Consider the following 17,923-nt stretch of genomic DNA (forward strand, 5'->3'; position numbering starts at 1 on the left):
CGGGTGATTGGTGTTGGAGTTGAGGAAAAAAGTTACAGGGAATCGCGACTTCCGCGGCTGCAGCCAAGCTAGGACGGGAATGGCAGGCGGTGAGAACGCGTCTGAATGTCGTGCACCACCACATGCACTCGATGCTCCCGGTGCATCGCATGGCACTTTTACAACAAGTTTGCTACCATCGGTTCTCCAAGCAGCGACTGGCCAGCTACCGGAGCATAGCATGCGCGCACGCACGATGATATAGCTGCATGCCCAATCCGTCCAATCCAAGTCTACCACCACACCTCGACTGCGCCTGTCCGCAAGTGCTCAACACCACAAGCGGCAATGAATGGCGACTGGCATCATGCCAACGGAGGCGCGCTCCCGTTCAGAAGGCCTCCGCCCACAGTGGATGAAGCCCTTCCGTATTCGCCCTTTACCTCCATCATCCCCTTCTCGCCCGGTGCGTCACTCTGCTTCACTTGCGCCCTTTGCCCAAGCGCTTTTCTCTCACCTGGCTAATAACCACCAGAAATCATACCCTTCCCAACCGCCGAGCCTCCCACGCCACCCTCTACCCTAAACCCCGAGCAACAAAAAGCCGCGAAGAAGGCTGTCGGAATCTTGAACGCCGAGATCCAAGGCCAGTCCACCGCGCAGCATCTGCATGATACCCTGAACCAGCTTCGCAACCTCCTACTTCGCGATAGGCTGCCAGAGTAGTGGGTCTACGCTCTTGCCGTACCGGGAAGTCTCTTCTAACACCCACAGTCACTTCAAGCCCATGCCGCAACTACCAACCCCTCCGCCGGACAGTCCCGTCAAGAACACCAACGGAGATACTCGCAGCGCCATCTCTGAGCTGAGCCCCTTCGCGCGCAGGCTTTACGACCAGACGGATGTGGCATATACGGGTAGGCCTCTTTGTCACTTTCCCGGTGCAACCACTAACAAGGACAGCACCGAATGTCAAAGCACCCGAACAGCCTCGATCAGAGTCAGCACCTTCCCGAAAAGCCCAACCTCCACAACCGCCGCGCCCAGCGCCCACACCGCCCCAGGCCACCTCCAACGGCCATGCCTTCACGCAAAACATAGATTTACCCTTCTCGTCAAGCGCTCTTTCATCGGCTCCCAGCAGCACACCAGTGCGGCCTCCTGGTCCGGCCGTTATGATAAAGCCAAAAGCGGTTCCACGCGCCGACTACAAGTACATCGACAACATCGAGATTGGAAGCTTGTCACAAAGGAAGGAGGACAACAGAGCCGAGAGCGGCGTTGCAGTCTTGAGACCCCACGAACGGGAGATCGCTGACGGGAAGATTGAGATTCTCAACTCCTTAGTCGCCAGTCTGAGCGAAGACAAAGATGATCTTGACGGCTCACTGCACTTCACCAGAATCCCAACTCCTGACGGCGAGTTCAACGTTCTCAAACCCCGCTCAATGGAGGCTCTTTCAGAGAAGATGTCCGGTGTTGTCAGTCTCGGCCGCTTCAATGCGCTTCCTGTGGACCTTGCCATGGAGATACAATCACTACTACACCCCGCTGTCGTGTGTGCAACTAAGAATGGGCTCTTTCCACGGGATGAGACTACCCCGGAGCTTACCGAGAGCATTACAACAGCCAAGTTCGCGCTCAAGTCATCCAAGCTCCTGCTGGAAACCATGATCGAGGGTCGTGACGACTATCGCATGCGACGAGAGGACATTATCGATTCCATTGTTGATCTCACGAAGCTAATTAAGAATGCCTGCATTGTGCCTGTCGTTCAATCTCGGCGGTCTGGGGAGGCTCAAGACCTTTTTACTGCAGCATCGGCTCATAGGCCAGATCTGCAGATGGTGCTGCGACTGTGTGGAGCAGTCCTTACCCGCTTTGCTACGCTGATGGGCAAATACAACCTGCCGGACCGGGCACTCAATACTTTGGAGTATCTGACGTTGGAACTGCTCGTTGAGCAGAATAGCGAGAACGAGAAGGATTCGGTGTTTAGTATCAAGAAGTTCGAGCATTTCCGCCAGAAAGTCATGGATGTTCTTGCCCAGATTTTCGCTCGATACCCAAGCCAACGACAGTCGATTCTAAACGGTATTCTAGGCAACCTGGAGAAGCTGCCCGACAAAAAAGCGAGCGCGAGGCAATTCTTATCGGCTCGTGAAGTCCCGATTATGACGATATCTGCACTTTTCATGCGATTTGTCCAAGTAGTCGCAACAAATCCGAGCACTCGTCTTGCGTCACAAGGCGGAGACGCAGCTGGCGGCATGATTGAAGACGATACCAGCGATTACGAGCCTGGCCAAGCACCGTCGAAAGCCCCAAAGAGAGGCGCCGGCCGGACGCCGGCAGTGATAGCTCAAGACTTGACGGTGGAAGCTACCAGCACGGCAATGTATATTGTAACCCAACTGTGCGACAAAGCCTCGAATACTTCCAAATCAGGCGATAAGCCATTCCGCAACCTTCTGGACTTATTCATCGACGATTTTTGTAACGTCCTTGGTTCCCCCCAGTGGCCGGCTGCTGTCATACTTTTGCAGAGCCTCTTGGTTCGTATGGTCAACATACTTAAGGACGACTCATCCAATAAACACTCTGTGGTCGACAAAGACATGGCACTCACAACAATGGCGAGGATCGGTTGTGGCGTGATTGATTTCAGAGACCAACTCAAGAAGATGAAGCAAAGGCTGGACATTTCGCAGTCGGATCTGTCGTCAAGACTAGATCGTCTTGTGAATGACGCTATGAGCGAAGACGTCAAGGAGAGGGTTAACGATGTGGATCTGCTAGCTTTCGATGGCCCGTACCGCATGGTTCTCGAATCACTGGTCGATTATCTCGATTTACGCCCCTCCCAGGAAGACCCTCATCTGCAGGCAGCGACTGGCTGTCATATCAGCTCGTGGCTGGCAGCTGTCGTTAAGACCTTTTCAACAGTTCCAGAAGGAGATACAGATCACAGGCCGCAAGCAATACAAACTGTTCAGCAATGTCTGGAAAGCATGATTGCAGACCCCAAGTGGCTCGGTCAGAAGTAGTAAGTTTTCCAACTTGTTCAGGCTCGTTCCCCAGCTGACGGTGCTTGATAGCAAATTCCAATCTGTGTCAGATGATCAGAGCAAACTCGCCGCGGGCGTCATCACTTTACAAAGCCAGGTGTGCAGGTACCTTTCGCAGATCGTCAACTATATGCAGGCATACGCCCGGGACAAGAGCTCTTCGAAGCTTCGGACGAGAGGAACAGCAGGATTGCAACAACTGCTGGACAAAGATCCTCGGGTCATCTCCGAAGGACATGTCATCAACATGATCCCATCACTTAGAGACAGTTCACCGATGGTCCGAGAGGCGACGCTTTCGCTCCTGTCGAATTGCTTGGCCAAAGAACCATCTCTCGAGCGCCATGTGCTGCCACAAATTCTGGAAATGACCACAGATCCCTCAAACGGCCCCAAGAAGAAGGCCATCAAGTTACTCAAAGAGATCTATCTCCGCTCCACTTCAAATGAGAATAGGCTCAAGATTGCCGCTCCTCTACTCCTCCCTTCGCAGGATAATGAGAGTGCAATTTCCGAGCTGGGTCGCAACGTCCTCGAGGAGATATGGTTGACGGCAGCTAATAACAATGTCAAGACCGACGACAGTATGCACAGGCTCAACCGTGCTCAACGAGCAGCCTTCATGGTAGAACTCTTGGACTCTATCGAGCAAAGCGCTGTACATTTGGAAGCTTTCGAGAAGTTTTTCGCTCATTGTCTGTCACCTGAGGCGAAGGGTCCGGCTTCTAACCGAAAGATTTGCGCACAGCTAGTTGTCGACTTGGTAGACGAAGCCATTGCTCCCGGAAGCGGTACAGATATCAAGTCTCAAGCTCGTGTTATGAACACCCTTAGTGTTTTCGCGAAGATCGAACCGACCCTGTTTACGCTCGATCATCTGCGGCATCTGAAGCTATACATCAAGACCATCGCCACCATGGATGACGTGGCCCTTGTGCGGCCAACGGTCGTCATCTTTCGGCATGTGTTGCCGACACTTCCCCCACTTCAGCATGCTTTCGCAGAAGAGATTCGAGCAAGTCTTCAGCGCAACGTGCCTAAGCTGGCTAAATGTGCATCGATGGGATGGCCTACAAGTAGGGAAACTCTTCTTGACGTCATTCACTGCTTGTGGGCTATCAGCGAGATGCCGGGCATGGATACTGACAAGATTTTTGCCACAATCTGCTCTGTCATATGCAACCTTAGGCCACTTTTGGACGTAACCAAAGAGCAGGCAGCCCAGAAGGCTGATACCATCATGTCCTATCTAATTCTGATTGGTACTTTTGGTCAAGTTTGCAGCCTGGATCAACAGGTCGAATCGTTCAACATCAAGCTCCGCGCGTCCCTCAACAAGCACGACGCAAAAGAATCTCTGAAGAAGCACCTGGAGCCGATGTTGAACCAGAAGAATCCACCTCCTCCATCTTTATTCCTATTAGACACGGTCCGGCCTTTCACCATGCAGATTTGGGAGCCGAAGATTCGCGAGCAAGCCCTGCAGAGTATGGGCGGCATATGCCAGCAGTCGCCAGAGCACTTCATGCGCAGTGAAGTGGAGAAAGTGGTCAAGCTTGTCTTTGTTAACGAAGGAAATGACATCCTGAAGCGCATCGCACTGTTATTCTTCAGGCAATTCTTCACTGTCGCTGAGCGGCGCTCGGAAACTGGTGCGCAAATTGCAACCGGCAAAGGAGCTGCTAATGGCTCCGCGCGCTTGGAAACGTCTTTTACGGCTACCGGAAACGACCATGCAACGCTGCATCTGGCGCAGAAGTTCTTAGAATATTTCGTGAAAGCTGCGTTGGAGAACAAAAATGAGTCTGCTGTCGTTGCCACAGATATCATCGCTAGCATCAGTCGCCAAGGACTTGTTCATCCAAAAGAGTGTGGTGCTGCGCTTGTCGCTCTTGCGACCTCGCCTTGGTCAAGCCTGGCTCGAGTTGCAGCCGACGAACATAGACGCATTCACGAGAAGCAAGAGTCGTATCTGGAAAAGGAGTACATGCAGGCCATCCACATGGCTTTCAAGTATCAACTAAACATGTTCGCTGATCCTCATGGCATGGTCGAAGCTACACACACTCCGAAGCTCGCGAAGTTGTTTGAGGCATTGAAGACGGGCAAGAAAGCCAGTCTCAAAAAGTTCATCAATAATTTTTGCAAACAAGTTGACTTCGACCTTTCAAAGCTGGATATGAGTGGCACTATACCGGAGGCTGTCTTGTACGCGCGCTTTTGTCTGGAGAATCTGGCTTTGCTCGACTTCCCTCACCTGGAAGAGCTTGCTGTGTTTCTTCATGCAGTTGAAGCGATGGTCCTAAATACCACAGGGCCCGCTATAGGAGTTATCATCGCGGACGAACTTCCAAAGCAAGACGCGAATTCAGTGCAAGCTCAGCCTCAAGATATGTACCAACAACAAATGTTGGAAGCTAGTGGGGCAAACGGATTTCCATCAATGCTACCAGCGCCAATTCCGACAGCACCTCAACCTGCTACTCCAACAATCAACAACGACAGACTTCGTCAGATCACCACAGCTTGTATGATCCTGCAGATGGTGTGGGAAACTCGCACTTTTGTTCGAAAATGCTACTCCATGAAGAGCAACGCGCCCATTCCGCAAAAGGATTACATCAAGCCTGCGCATCGTAACAACCTCGTTACTGGTAAGGAAATTTGGGAACGTTTCGAAACGATCATGCGCGCTCTAGATAGCCGCGAGAGCATGGTGAAACAATGTTATGACTTTGCAGATTTACTGGATGTTGATCGCGAGACCTTCATTGACGCCGAAGGAGACGATGCACTTGCTGCAGGGTATGAGACGCCAACCGAGACTGGCGAAGACGGTACGCCATTCCCTACAAGTGGTCGTGGCAGGAAGAGGAAGAGCAATGTCAGCTTAGGCAACACACCGAAGAAGGCGAGGGGCAGGCCTGCTGGATCCAAGAAGAAGAGGAATTCTCGCACACCGGATGGCGATGGCGACTCAGACTAGCAGCCCTGATCGGACAGCCACCGATTGCCTGCGAGGAAATACATTTGATACGGCGGAACCAATACTCCATTATCCCAACAAGCACATCAGCATTGTCGGCTATGCCACGCGCATCGGACACTTCCTTTTTTCAAAATCGTCTCAGCATGCTTTCGGCGTTCAACGGAAAAGGCATATCATCGATACCCACCAGCATATGGTACATGGACAGTGTGTATTTAGCGTTTCTCATTTCGCGGCATCACAAGCTCAATAGCTTGGACGGCGATCTTCAGCATGTCATCATCGAAGCTATCCGAATCTAGAACAATATATTATCAAAAACTCCTATCGGGCTCTCGTGAAACGACCCACATGCGATGAAAGAAATTTCTTGACCATAAAATGACTTTTGATCTATGTGCGATTTTGACAAACTGCCTCTCCCATTAATTGTGGATCCATCCCTTGGTGGTATCCTGCTTTTTTGTTGTCATGTTCCTACGCATGCAACTCGCGCGTTGACATCTTGCGAAGTCTTCATTGCGTCTTCTCCACGTATTTAGCATGCAACAAGCATTTTTGTCTTCCCGGTGATACAGCTGTTCCCCACGATATGATTGCCATAGATATGCTCCACCTCTACGTCCTTTCCACCTCGCCCAGCGGCAGACAAATCCTCGTCTGCGTCCCCCTCTTCCTTCTCCAGATTCGCAGCATCCGTGCTATCCTGAACCTCGGAGCCTTTATCCACAGTCAACGCATGTGTTGGACTCACACGCTTCTTTCTATCTTTTGGGTCCATCTCGTGAGAAGACAGAGGAGCATGCGAAATAGGCTCTGCGCCACTGGAGTCGCTGCTATATCGCCGTTCGCCATTGTTCACATCTTTCACGCGTACTACATCTGCACTGTAGTCGTCTTCTGGTCTTGTAGAAGCACTGCTGAATTCCGCTCCCGGTCTCGCATCGAGAGTCGCCGCATGTGCTATCACAGAGTCGGCTTCCGGAAACACGTCGGAAGATGGGTAATGCGAGGATACGGCATCCGCCTCGGTGGAAGCAGATTGAACTGGGTCAGTCGCGAGAGACTGCAAACGCGAATGCGAGCCGTTGAGAGAGGTTTCAGGAAACGACAGTGGTGGATGCGATTGAAGGCTTTGAAGGCGAAGCGCGCCGCTAGATGCTTCTTCCCGGATTTGTTTGCGCTCGTGGTATGTAAGACCAGGTAAGAAGTCTGAGACGTCGATCACGCGGACATCTGTGGGTCCTCCCTTTGGTGTTTGTTAACAGCGAGCGCATGTGGGAAACGAAGACCTGCTAGCTGTGGTACGTACGATGTCCATATTGTCTAGATTGGGCTTCTGCTCGCGTCTATCGCAAAGTAGTGTTCGTTTTAGTCTTAGAATGACGCGATTGAATGTCATTGCGCGGATTCGAGGACGCGTGGTTTGGTGGGCTTCGGAGACGCGTGATTTTGATGCACGAGATCTCGTTGGATCTGGAAAGGAATATGGTATATGCAGCGGTCTTACAAAAACGGCGGCGCTTGAAACAATTGGGTGAGAAAAGAGTTTACAGTAACGCGACAGAGACCAGGAAATAGGCCGAAAGCGAAAGGACCGCGATAGCTAGTTCGCGTAGGAAGATGCTCGAGATGTTACTAGGTAAATACTGGATAAGCGTGAGCGAAGGACTGAGAGTATGGCACCAAGTCTGCCTTCCTCAGGCGTTGTCGTGGCGCTGGGCCATCCCTTACGAATTCGCCCTCATTGTTCCGATGCTGACATTCCTTTGCTTTCGTTGGGGATGTAAGAGCGGGAGTGGGCGCCGCGGAATGTAAGGAGCTGGGCGAGCTTGATAGCTCGTGCGTCTCAAACACGTGAACAAAGAACGTATATGTGAATTGTAAGCAGAAAGCCTTACGGCGAGAGGCGTCGCATTGGGAAAAAAGATACTAGATGAGACTGCGATTATCAAGCTGGTTATTAGTATTAGACTTGTGAGTGCTGTACGGTTTTGCGAACTCTACACCACTATTTGCTGGAGGTAGACAACGTCTTTGAGGCCAACAATTTCCACTTGCTAGGAGATGTTCATTTCTACACGAAGTTTCATAGCACTAGGAAGGCGCTAGTGGGCACCCTAACATCTGTGGCATTCGACACAAACCCAAGAGGCGTGTTCATACAATCGGATGCGATATGTGCTAACAGCAATCTAGCAGCATCAAGGGGTACTTTAGTAAACCTGGTGTTACTGAAATTGGGGTCGACACTGTTACACATGTTCAAGGATCCCCGACGGCATGTGAACTGAAGTTGAGCAGTCTTTATTGTGTAGGATCTTTCTGGTCTGTACTAGAGCACCATTGATCATCTCTCGCAAGGAGATCAAGCCCTCAATATGTTGGCAATGCTTGACTTCTCCGTGTCCAGTCATCTATTTCGGGTAGTCCTTGACGTGGTAGCTCTTGAGCTTGACGAACTGATCGAAGCCGAACTTGCTCAGCGTCTGGCCTCGCCCAGAGTCCTTCCACCCAACCCACGCCAGATCCTGAGTCGGTTAGTAAAGTGTCGTGTGTAGTCCTAGAATAACTTACTGGTGCGGGGTAGTCGCATCGGTTTACGAAGACTGTGCCAGCCTCGACGTCATCGGCAAGCTCATGACCCTTGTTCACATCTTTGGTCCATATGCTAGCCGTCAGTCCGAATTGGCTGTCGTTCATCAATTTGATTGCTTCTGCGTCATTCTTCACCTTCATGACCGGGATGACAGGACCGAAAGTTTCCTCTGTCATTACGGTCATGTCATGCGTGACATTCGTCAAGAGTGTCGGAGCCACATAGTTGCCATCTGCAGGTGGGTTCTTGAAACTGGCGTTGTCTGGGGTAGCGTCCTTGGCACCCTTCTCCAGAGCATCCTTAACGTGCGACTGGATAGTCTCTGCTGATCGCTTTGAGACTACTGGGCCAACATGTGTGCTCTTGTCGAATGGATCGCCAAGCTTGTATCCGCTGAGTACGTCTTGAAGCGCTGATACGAATTCATCGTGTATCTTTTCATCGACATATACCCTCTCAACACTGCAGCAACTCTGGCCAGAGTTGAAGACAGCGCCGTCTACAAGTTCTTCCGCGGCCCATTTGACGTCAACATCGGAGCGTACATATGCAGGATCTTTGCCTCCAAGCTCAAGACCCACTCGTAGCGGTACGCGGTCATTTGCAGCCTGCTGAACCGCAAGACCATTGGCCACCGATCCAGTAAAGCAAACCAGCTGGATCTTGGGCGAGCGCGCGATCGACTCAATCTGGACGATGGAGCCGCTGTGGAAGATTTGAAGCACACCATCAGGCAATCCGGCTTGCTTGAAAATCTCCTGGATCTGCTCGGCACTGGTAGGCGTTTGTGGGGATGGCTTCAGGATGACCGAGTTCCCGGCGAGCAGGGCAGGTACTAGCGAATTGATGAGGGTCAGATACGGGTACTGCAGGTAAGTCAGCATGTGCCGACCAAAAATAGCTTATGGCCTGCACGCACGTTCCATGGAAACAAGATCAAGACGGGCCCAAGCGGGACTTTCTTGATGTAGCGCTTGAAACCTTTCTCCGCCTCGCCTGGAGTATCTTGAAGTGTCTCGTCACTAATCTTTAGTAGATATTCGCCGCGCATCACCGCTGTAGTAACTTCCTTGGCAGTGTACGCGATAGGACGGCCCATCTGCTCAGTGATCTCCTTGCCCAGCACATCCTGGCGGTCATTGAGCAATTTCAGAGCTTTCTTGACGATCTCTTTCCTTTCAGCGAGCGATGTGCGTCGATAGGACTCGAACGCAGTGGCGGCTGTTTCAGGCAAAGATTGGAGGTCTGCATCTGAAAGGCCATTGCGCGTGACAACTGGCTTGTTCGTAATGGGAGAGATGGTCGTGATCTTCTCCAGCGACATGATGGCGTGTGTCTGGTATGTAGTTTATTTGGATAAATTGAGATGGAGACGCACGGCGTGTCGATTCAGTGGCGTCTTGGGAGCAGTTAATTTTGAGTTGAGGCTTTGCCCGCAGTCGCATCGGAGATGACGTATGACAGCGCTAACGCTAGCCCGTGCACGTCCCATTATAGTGGAGGCCTCTCATGGCTTCACGCCGAATAACGGACTTGGTTGTCCGCTATCGACAAACACCATGGCATGCTCTCCAGAAACTCAACTTGAACATACAACATCATTATGAAGCATGCTCGACGCGCGAGATGCTTGAAAGACGCGTCGAACAACATCAATTCGTCGCGTTGGTCGCCAGCATCGACGCGCCGACGCTATCCACGCAAGCCTGGTAATATTCCATCGCACGTGGACCTCCTATCTTGTGCAATCGGGTGTGATCATAGCTGAAGTCGAAATACTGGAGTGCAGATAGTGCAAATTCGGGCCTTTTCTGATCATCTCACTAACATGTAGCCGATGCGTACGGAAGCGATGAGGCAGCGCCGTGTGCCGTTCAATACAGTGCAATCATATTCGATGGCCGCCGCGCCCTCATTACTTGAAGAGAACAGCATATTGGTGCGGCGTCGCCGATTCGCTAGCATTGCCAAATTATGAGAGTGCCACCCGCGCAGTGTGGAGATAAGAACTACAAGACTTCGGCAGGTGTACCGGCGGATCCTCTCGCTGGAGGCAAAGTCTACAGAGCCGGTTCCGCACCCACCACGTAGCGTCCCGAGCGACTTGTAAGACTGTGGCACCTAGGTATGCTGCCCTTCCGGACCAGGGATGCCGTTACCTGCGCCTTCACGACTCATCTTAACTAATTACCTCCACCTTCCATCTTTCATCATTTTACTGTGGTCAGACCTTCGCAGGAGAAAGCAGCCGGGGAGATGTAAGAGAAGAGCCACCACCCCATCCTAATTCTGGTAAACAGCACATCTGCTCGACAGAGTTCACCCTAAAGGCCCATGCAAGTGACGCGAGGTTCCATTCCGTATCGAAAGTTGAACTGACACTGGGAGTGTCCTGACCGTTCTGGGCTCGCCAGCAGTGGTGGCGAGTTTGGCTCCAACTTTGAGCGTCAGCATGGACTGCAGAAGATCATAGGTTGTACATGGTTCTACTAACGGTGTGTAGCTTGGCGGCATGGCCGGCCCTCGCTTGCGCTCATCAATCAACTCCACGCGTTGCATGCGGCGGCGGCGTCAAGAGCTGCGCATGCAATATCTAGATGTCACCAAAGCCAGCCCAATTCGGAGCTGGGGAGCCGTCGTGCCTTGCGTATCTACCCTTCCTGCTCCAGACTGCATGTGTATGGTAGCCTACAGGAACGAGGGTATTGAGCTCAGGCTGGACAGTCCTTACAGAGTATCGTCCAGTGACTCGGTCTTGGGGCACAGACTTACAGTGGGGAACATGATAGGGCTCTGCACTCTTCCCTGTAACTTGCCAACCTACGCCCCTCCAGATAATCCGCGGATGTCGATCCGGACTTTCGATGAGAAGGTTGTCAGCACAAAGATCTGGACTTTGTTGAGTCACTTCTAGGTTGCCACTATCCAAGCCACCTGGACCCTTCTTCCGCCCTGGATGTCAAAGCGACAGCGAAAAAAACGATCCGATCATGTACACGGTGCCGGCAATACTAACGTTGATAGACAGTGTCTAACATGAAGTCGACAATAGAGCTAAGTCGAAGTTTGGGACTTGCAATCCACTAATATGCACTGCCTTCATGACCGTCTGTAACAGCTTGGCCTTTTGATCACTGTCGCGCCTTGGCCCTTCGATCCGTCGCTGGAGTTATAAGGCTGCTGGAAACAGTATTTAAATGATCCAACACAGTCGCTCCAGGTCTTTGTAGATACAGACTGGGCGCCGGACCAGTTTTCTCACACCAAGCGGGTACGCGACACTTATAGCGGTTTGTCATAAGACCCACAGCATACCACCTGTTAGACGCGATGAGCCCAATACACCGTAAATTATCGGGGCTGATCACCTGACCTTCATTAAAATTATGGAAATGAGCAGGCATATTTCGATCGGTAGTTGATGAGCTGTCAAACCCTCGTTCTGTTGAACCCCAAGTATGGTACCATTTCCTGGCTATTAGTGGGCAGGAGAAGCTTTGTGAAAGACGGTCGCCCTATATTGCTTGGCTGTGCATGCGGATTGCCTCATGTTCGGTGGCTGATCTGGTATTTCGAAACGTTACAGAGACTACAATAATCATGGTAAAAGTCCCCTGAGCTATTCTAGTTGCTACATGCAGACTCACTAGGTTCCGGATCCGATCTAGTAACGAGAACCTTGATTTCGACTTGGACCTTGACTGAAAGAGCTTACTTCGTCCAGGATGAATGCAGGCCAAGTCTTCAATAAAACACTTCTAAGCCACCATGAAGAGCGGCACATATTTGGAATGCGGAGCGATCCGCTGGCTCCGTAGCGTTGTATAGCAAAGAGGGGATGCCTAATCAGCAAGCGTTGTCGCCCAGTGACGATTGTGGAGATCTCTCAGCTGGATGTTGACCACGAGACATCGTACAGGCAGCTGTGGGTGAGCTAGTCAGGTTCAACGCAGTCTCGCTGTAGCAGAACGCCCTCGTTACCAAACTATAGACACCCGCTCTAGCTAACAACTAGGGCGGAGTAGGCCGTACCGTGGGAGCAATCGGCGCATAGCACACGTTTTTAGCATCGCTGGCGCCACTCGCTTCGGAGAGCCGTTGTACATGCCAGGCATTTCCGCGTGTAATGTCATAACACAACGTGTTATAGACGAGAAAATTGTGCACACCAGGTCGATTCCAGCTTTGTCTTGGCAGGTGTATATCTGCGTGCTGCAGGTGGTAAACCTGGCTCGTTCATGTTTATGGAGAGATACATAATATGCATTACCGAGGTGAATGAGGATAGACTGTCATGCGAAGACTGTCTGGGTATTCAGCGCCGACGTAAGCGAACCTTTTGCGTGATGATTTAGTCATCAATTCTTTCGTCAGAGCTGGAAACTGGGAAATGGAAAGTCCAATGTTTCAAGCGTCTGAAGTGCATCTCCGCGTTCTCTGATGTCGCGTAATTCATGTCTCCCTATGGCGACAGGTTCATGAAAGGAGGGAAGGTGATCAGCGCAGGCCCCAACAGATTTCGGATTATTCGCTGGGGTGCAGATGACCGGCAGGACAGCGGGTAGCGCTGGATGTCAGGATGCATCGCGAGCCAGGGGACGCGTATTGGGGCTGCGACTGGGAAATGGCTGTCCCGCGATGGTCGCGTAGAAGGGAGTCTAGGCGATGGAGACTGCCAGGTCCCGTGCTGTCAGCGGCTCGCCTGCTAGCGCACTGCTGCACGGGCGGCGGTCGCCAATCATGGCCCTGGCACCCTGTTCTGATCGCTCAGCAACGGGAAACGGGCAAAGGTGTGGTAGCAGGTGGGTCCTGGGCACGGGCAGGTACCCCAAGGTACTTGTTGAGCCGGCATCGGTACGCCGCCTTTCTTAACACGACGCCATATAGGGTCGGGATGGCACCGATCAACCAATATGGTTTTTTGATTACGAGTCTAACCTGCGGCGATGCCTCTGGGATGTAGCCGTAAAAGTCCGCGGCAACGAAGATCCAGCGGCGTTCGTGGACTGTGCTCAACGTGGAATGTTGGTGTGCAGCAAAACCCTGGCCGCGCAGGGGTGAATTGCTCGAACTAGAGATGGAGGAACGGAAGGCGAGTTAGACTCGAAGGCGCACGCACCCACGAACATGCGTGCCCTGTTGCCCATCTCGTTTGCAGCATGTGGCCAGAGACGTCTCTAACGCGCGATGCAGCTGGTCCCGGAGAAAGGACCTGGCTGTCCATGCCGATTCGGTATCCTCACCCTGCACCTCAGGCACTGGACAGTTCTGTGTTATAGCCCACTGCGTCCACTAAGGTTGAGCTCTGAGGCCGAGACAGTACCTAACAACCGAGTGCTATATGGTACCCCAGGCGCACTGCAGTGGTCAAAAGACGGCCTTTGGACAACTGACCTGCATATCTTTTTGACGTCCCTCGACGACATAACCTTGGAATTCCAGCCCTGTGCTGACATCTCTCAGCCTTGTTGCCAGCTCTTCGCCCTTCGCCACCCCTTGGACAATCTGAACTCCGACTTCACCGTCACTTCCCGCGTAACTGACACTTCCCGATCTATCCTCGAGTGGTGGAATTGTAGTGGAGACGGACGCTAGAACGCAGTTATGCTTTCCACGAATCTCCATCAATACCCCTCGGCGTTCAGCCACCTCCCCGCGCCGAACATGGTCGAACATCAACATCATCATCTCGCTGCCCAGCACATGGGGCAGTCACCACTCGACAACCTCGCGCACACATCACAATACGCAGCCCTACAATTTCATCAGAACCGGCATGTGCTGCCAAACGGAAAGGGACTTGTCAAGCCTCATCGATTACCGTACGCCAGTGGTCCTATAGCGCCTCGGCACCAGCGAGAGATGCTCCATGAGCGGTCGGGACGAGGTAACTCAACGTCTGGACCGGTGCGACGCAGGATCAGCCGAGCCTGTGATCAGTGTAACCAGTTGCGAACGAAGTGCGATGGTAGACAATCTGTAGGTCCTTTCCCAGGCTGTGGATTTCTAAATCAATATGCTAACGGTATGAGTAGTGTGCGCATTGCATAGGTACGTTTTGATGTTATGGAGAGCTCGGCAACGGATGAACCGAGATGAGAACCATCTGCTTAGGCGACCAAAAGTTACTTTTGTAGCGTCTGCTAGAGGCTCTTAGCTACGGGGCTAAAACTGCCGTTCGCTTTCCATCACCCATGTACTACCCCTCTGACAGCTTGGCTAACACAGTGTCAGAATTTGGATTGACGTGCGAGTACATACGTGAGCGCAAGAAACGCGGAAAGGCATCGCGGAAGGATCTTGCCCAACAGCAGGCTGCGACCGCCGCAGGAGGCACTGGTGCGCCGAAGTCTGAGGATTCCAGCACCCCGCAATCGTCGGAGAAAGCTACCGAGTCTGTTCACGGCAATAGTCCCAAGCTTCCTGAAGGCCAACGCTCTCTGCCTGAGCTACCCGGTCGATCAGCCAGTATTGCGACAACACGACCCGAGATGGATACCGCGTCGATGTATCAGAACAGGACGATGAGCATGGGTGCAATCGACACTATGCCAGAATCTGATATGCACCATCAAATGACCGAGAGCATGCAATCTATGCATCCTATGCAGCCGCCCCGATTACAGACTCAAGGGCTGTCTATGCACAACCCCATGCCTGAGTACACGTCGATGGAGGAGTACCACCGGAGCCTTACCTATCAGTCACCACTCCAAATGATGCAACCTGGAATGCAGCCCGTTGTACCTTCGCACGGCCATGGAATGGAGTACTCTGACAGCCCCTACAGTATGATGAGCCCACAAAGCGCACATACACAAGCACCCACGAATACCTTCAGGATGCCCGAAGAGGCATCCAACATGGGTTACATGCCTCAATCACCAGTTGATGGATCGCCTGGTTGGATGCTGCCTTCACCTTCTACAACGATGTACTCTGGCGCACAACATCAGAATCCCTCTCAGCAGTTGAGATACCCTGTTCTGCAGCCGTTAGTACCACATCTCGCAAATGTCATGCCGATTTCACTAGCTTGCGACTTACTAGAGCTCTATTTCCAGAGTTCATCAACTGCGTTTATGCAACCAGTCTCCCCTTACGTACTAGGCTACGTCTTCCGAAAGCGCTCTTTCCTCCGCAACAACAACCCTCGCGTGTGCAGTCCAGCACTGCTGGCAAGTATGCTCTGGATTGGCTGCTTGACAAGCGAATCTCCATATCTTTCTTCATCGCCATCTGCGCGGAGCCAATTATCAGAGAAACTCATCAACCTGACCATCAGTCTCTTGAAGCCTCTCGTGCATCAAAATCCAGGTGGTTCCGATGCCAGTCCGACGGCTTTCAACGGCATCGGGCCGATCAATGGTGTCGCCATGGGTGGTTTTGGTATGCCCGCACAAGATTCCGACATTGGTTTGCGTAAGTTACCAACCCGTGTTCAGTTTTGCGAAGTTTTCTTCACTAACACGATTACAAACAGCGGGAGCACCAGGAGGCCTTGACGACGTAGCAACCTACATGCACTTGGCCATAGTGATCTCAGCCAGCGAGTACAAGGCTGCATCACTCCGCTGGTGGAACGCCGCCTGGTCACTGGCTAGGGAGCTTAAACTTGGCAAGGAAGTGCCTGTGACACCGCCTCCCGAACCGAATGACGAAGATGCACCTGGAGACCTCGATGCGGAACACATGGGCGCAGGATACCCAACCAGTCAACACACATCCATGGACTTCACAGAAGAGCAAAGAGAAGAGCGCAGACGTATATGGTGGCTGCTGTTCACTGTTGATCGGTAAGCCATCCGATCTTTGTCAACCGTGACACTCGCAGCATGGCATTGCTCGACTTCTGCCGACGTTCTTGCGCATCCATCAGATCTGCCCTCCAACACACGCTGATCGCTCAACAGCCACCTAGCGTTATGCTACAACCGACCGTTGTCTTTATTAGACGTCGAATGTTCGGGCCTGCTGCAGCCACTTGACGATAACGTATGGCAATCTGGCGAATTCTTCGAGGACTCCGCTCAATCGTTTTCAGATTCCCCACTTCATCGACGATCTCGAGGGCCTGCCTTTGAGTGCACCGGACACTCCATTTTCGGATTTTTCCTTCCTTTGATGACAATCCTTGGGGAGATTACAGATCTATATCATGCGCGCAACCACCCTCGTTTTGGGACGAAGACAGACTGGGATCACCACGCGCTCGAGATCAGTCAACAGCTGGTGGTATATGGGCAGTCACTTCAAGAGTTACGAAATCGCGCAGTGAACGAGGCCAACGCTGAACGCGAACCATCACACCCCGACACACCATCCGGCCGGTCTGTCAACTCTACTATGTCCAGGGCGCAAGAGTCATTAATGCATGCTAAGATTGTGGAAGCGTATGGTACGCATCTCATGCACACGCTTCACATTCTGCTCAATGGTAAATGGGATCCTATCTCGCTACTTGATGACAACGACCTCTGGATATCTTCGCAAAGTTTCGTCGATGCAACTGGTCATGCGGTATCAGCCGCCGAAGCATTGAATGAGATTTTGGAATACGATCCGGACCTGAGCTTCATGCCGTTTTTCTTCGGCATTTACCTCTTGCAAGGGAGTTTCCTGCTACTGCTCATAGCCGACAAGCTGCAAGGAGATGCAAGTCCGAACATCGTGCGAGCATGCGAAGTGATAGTACGCGCGCATGAAGCATGCATCGTCACCCTCAATACCGAATATCAGGTAAGTGGCGCAACCAGCCCGTCATTCTCACCTCAACCTTTGGCGGCCCCACTGCTCTGCCAAGATCAGTAATCATGCTAACACCTCGCAGCGAAATTTCCGCAAAGTCATGCGATCTGCTTTGCAGCAAGTGCGCGGCCGCGGCATGGACGAACACGCCCAACTTGCGCAACAGCGTCGGCGCGAAATGTTGAGTCTCTATCGTTGGAGCGGCGACGGCACAGGGCTCGCACTCTGAGCCGCGTTTGAGCCTCGCTTGGCCGACCCTTGTCATCCCGGAACCATAACACCGCCTTGCGCAAAAGTACAACAATACACGCCCTGTTACTTCCCTAAGGGGAGGTCAGGATTCCTTTCACTCGGCTGCGACTCGTTGTACATTTGGAATCATTTTGGGCCGCCACTTGGCTCACCTTTTGTGCGTTACTAGCATTACCCTATACCCTGACATCACTATGTTTTCCGTCTTGTCGATGTTACTTTCCTTTCCTCCGGCGCGGGCCAGTGGCTATGTGGCTGCCGCCTAGCTTCATCAGGGCTGATGCCCAC

General features: G+C 52.2%; 4 protein-coding genes across 4 annotated transcripts; 3 read left to right on the forward strand and 1 right to left on the reverse strand.

The window, feature by feature from the left end:
- Window positions 1–327: 327 nt before the first annotated feature.
- J4E83_001425 (uncharacterized protein) lies at window positions 328–6,033 on the forward strand (the record flags this gene model as incomplete). Its single annotated transcript, XM_049328381.1, has 5 exons — window positions 328–445; window positions 515–704; window positions 754–896; window positions 943–3,025; window positions 3,078–6,033. 5 exons carry the CDS (start codon window positions 328–330, stop codon window positions 6,031–6,033), a joined length of 5,490 nt encoding a protein of 1,829 aa, XP_049192899.1.
- Window positions 6,034–8,453: 2,420 nt separating this feature from the next.
- On the reverse strand, window positions 8,454–9,959 carry J4E83_001426 (uncharacterized protein; the record flags this gene model as incomplete). Its single annotated transcript, XM_049328382.1, has 3 exons — window positions 8,454–8,567; window positions 8,614–9,501; window positions 9,555–9,959. 3 exons carry the CDS (start codon window positions 9,957–9,959, stop codon window positions 8,454–8,456), a joined length of 1,407 nt encoding a protein of 468 aa, XP_049192900.1.
- Window positions 9,960–14,829: 4,870 nt separating this feature from the next.
- Window positions 14,830–16,435, forward strand: J4E83_001427 (uncharacterized protein; the record flags this gene model as incomplete). Its single annotated transcript, XM_049328383.1, has 2 exons — window positions 14,830–16,057; window positions 16,119–16,435. 2 exons carry the CDS (start codon window positions 14,830–14,832, stop codon window positions 16,433–16,435), a joined length of 1,545 nt encoding a protein of 514 aa, XP_049192901.1.
- Window positions 16,436–17,044: 609 nt separating this feature from the next.
- J4E83_001428 (uncharacterized protein) lies at window positions 17,045–17,612 on the forward strand (the record flags this gene model as incomplete). The annotated part of the gene is made up of 2 exons (XM_049328384.1): window positions 17,045–17,374; window positions 17,466–17,612. The coding sequence occupies 2 exons, from the start codon at window positions 17,045–17,047 to the stop codon at window positions 17,610–17,612; spliced, it is 477 nt and encodes a 158-aa protein (XP_049192902.1).
- Window positions 17,613–17,923: the final 311 nt, after the last annotated feature.

This window comes from Alternaria metachromatica, assembly GCF_023757995.1.
Source record: "Alternaria metachromatica strain BMP 0045 chromosome Unknown scaffold_2, whole genome shotgun sequence".
NCBI classification, from domain to species: domain Eukaryota; kingdom Fungi; phylum Ascomycota; class Dothideomycetes; order Pleosporales; family Pleosporaceae; genus Alternaria; species Alternaria metachromatica.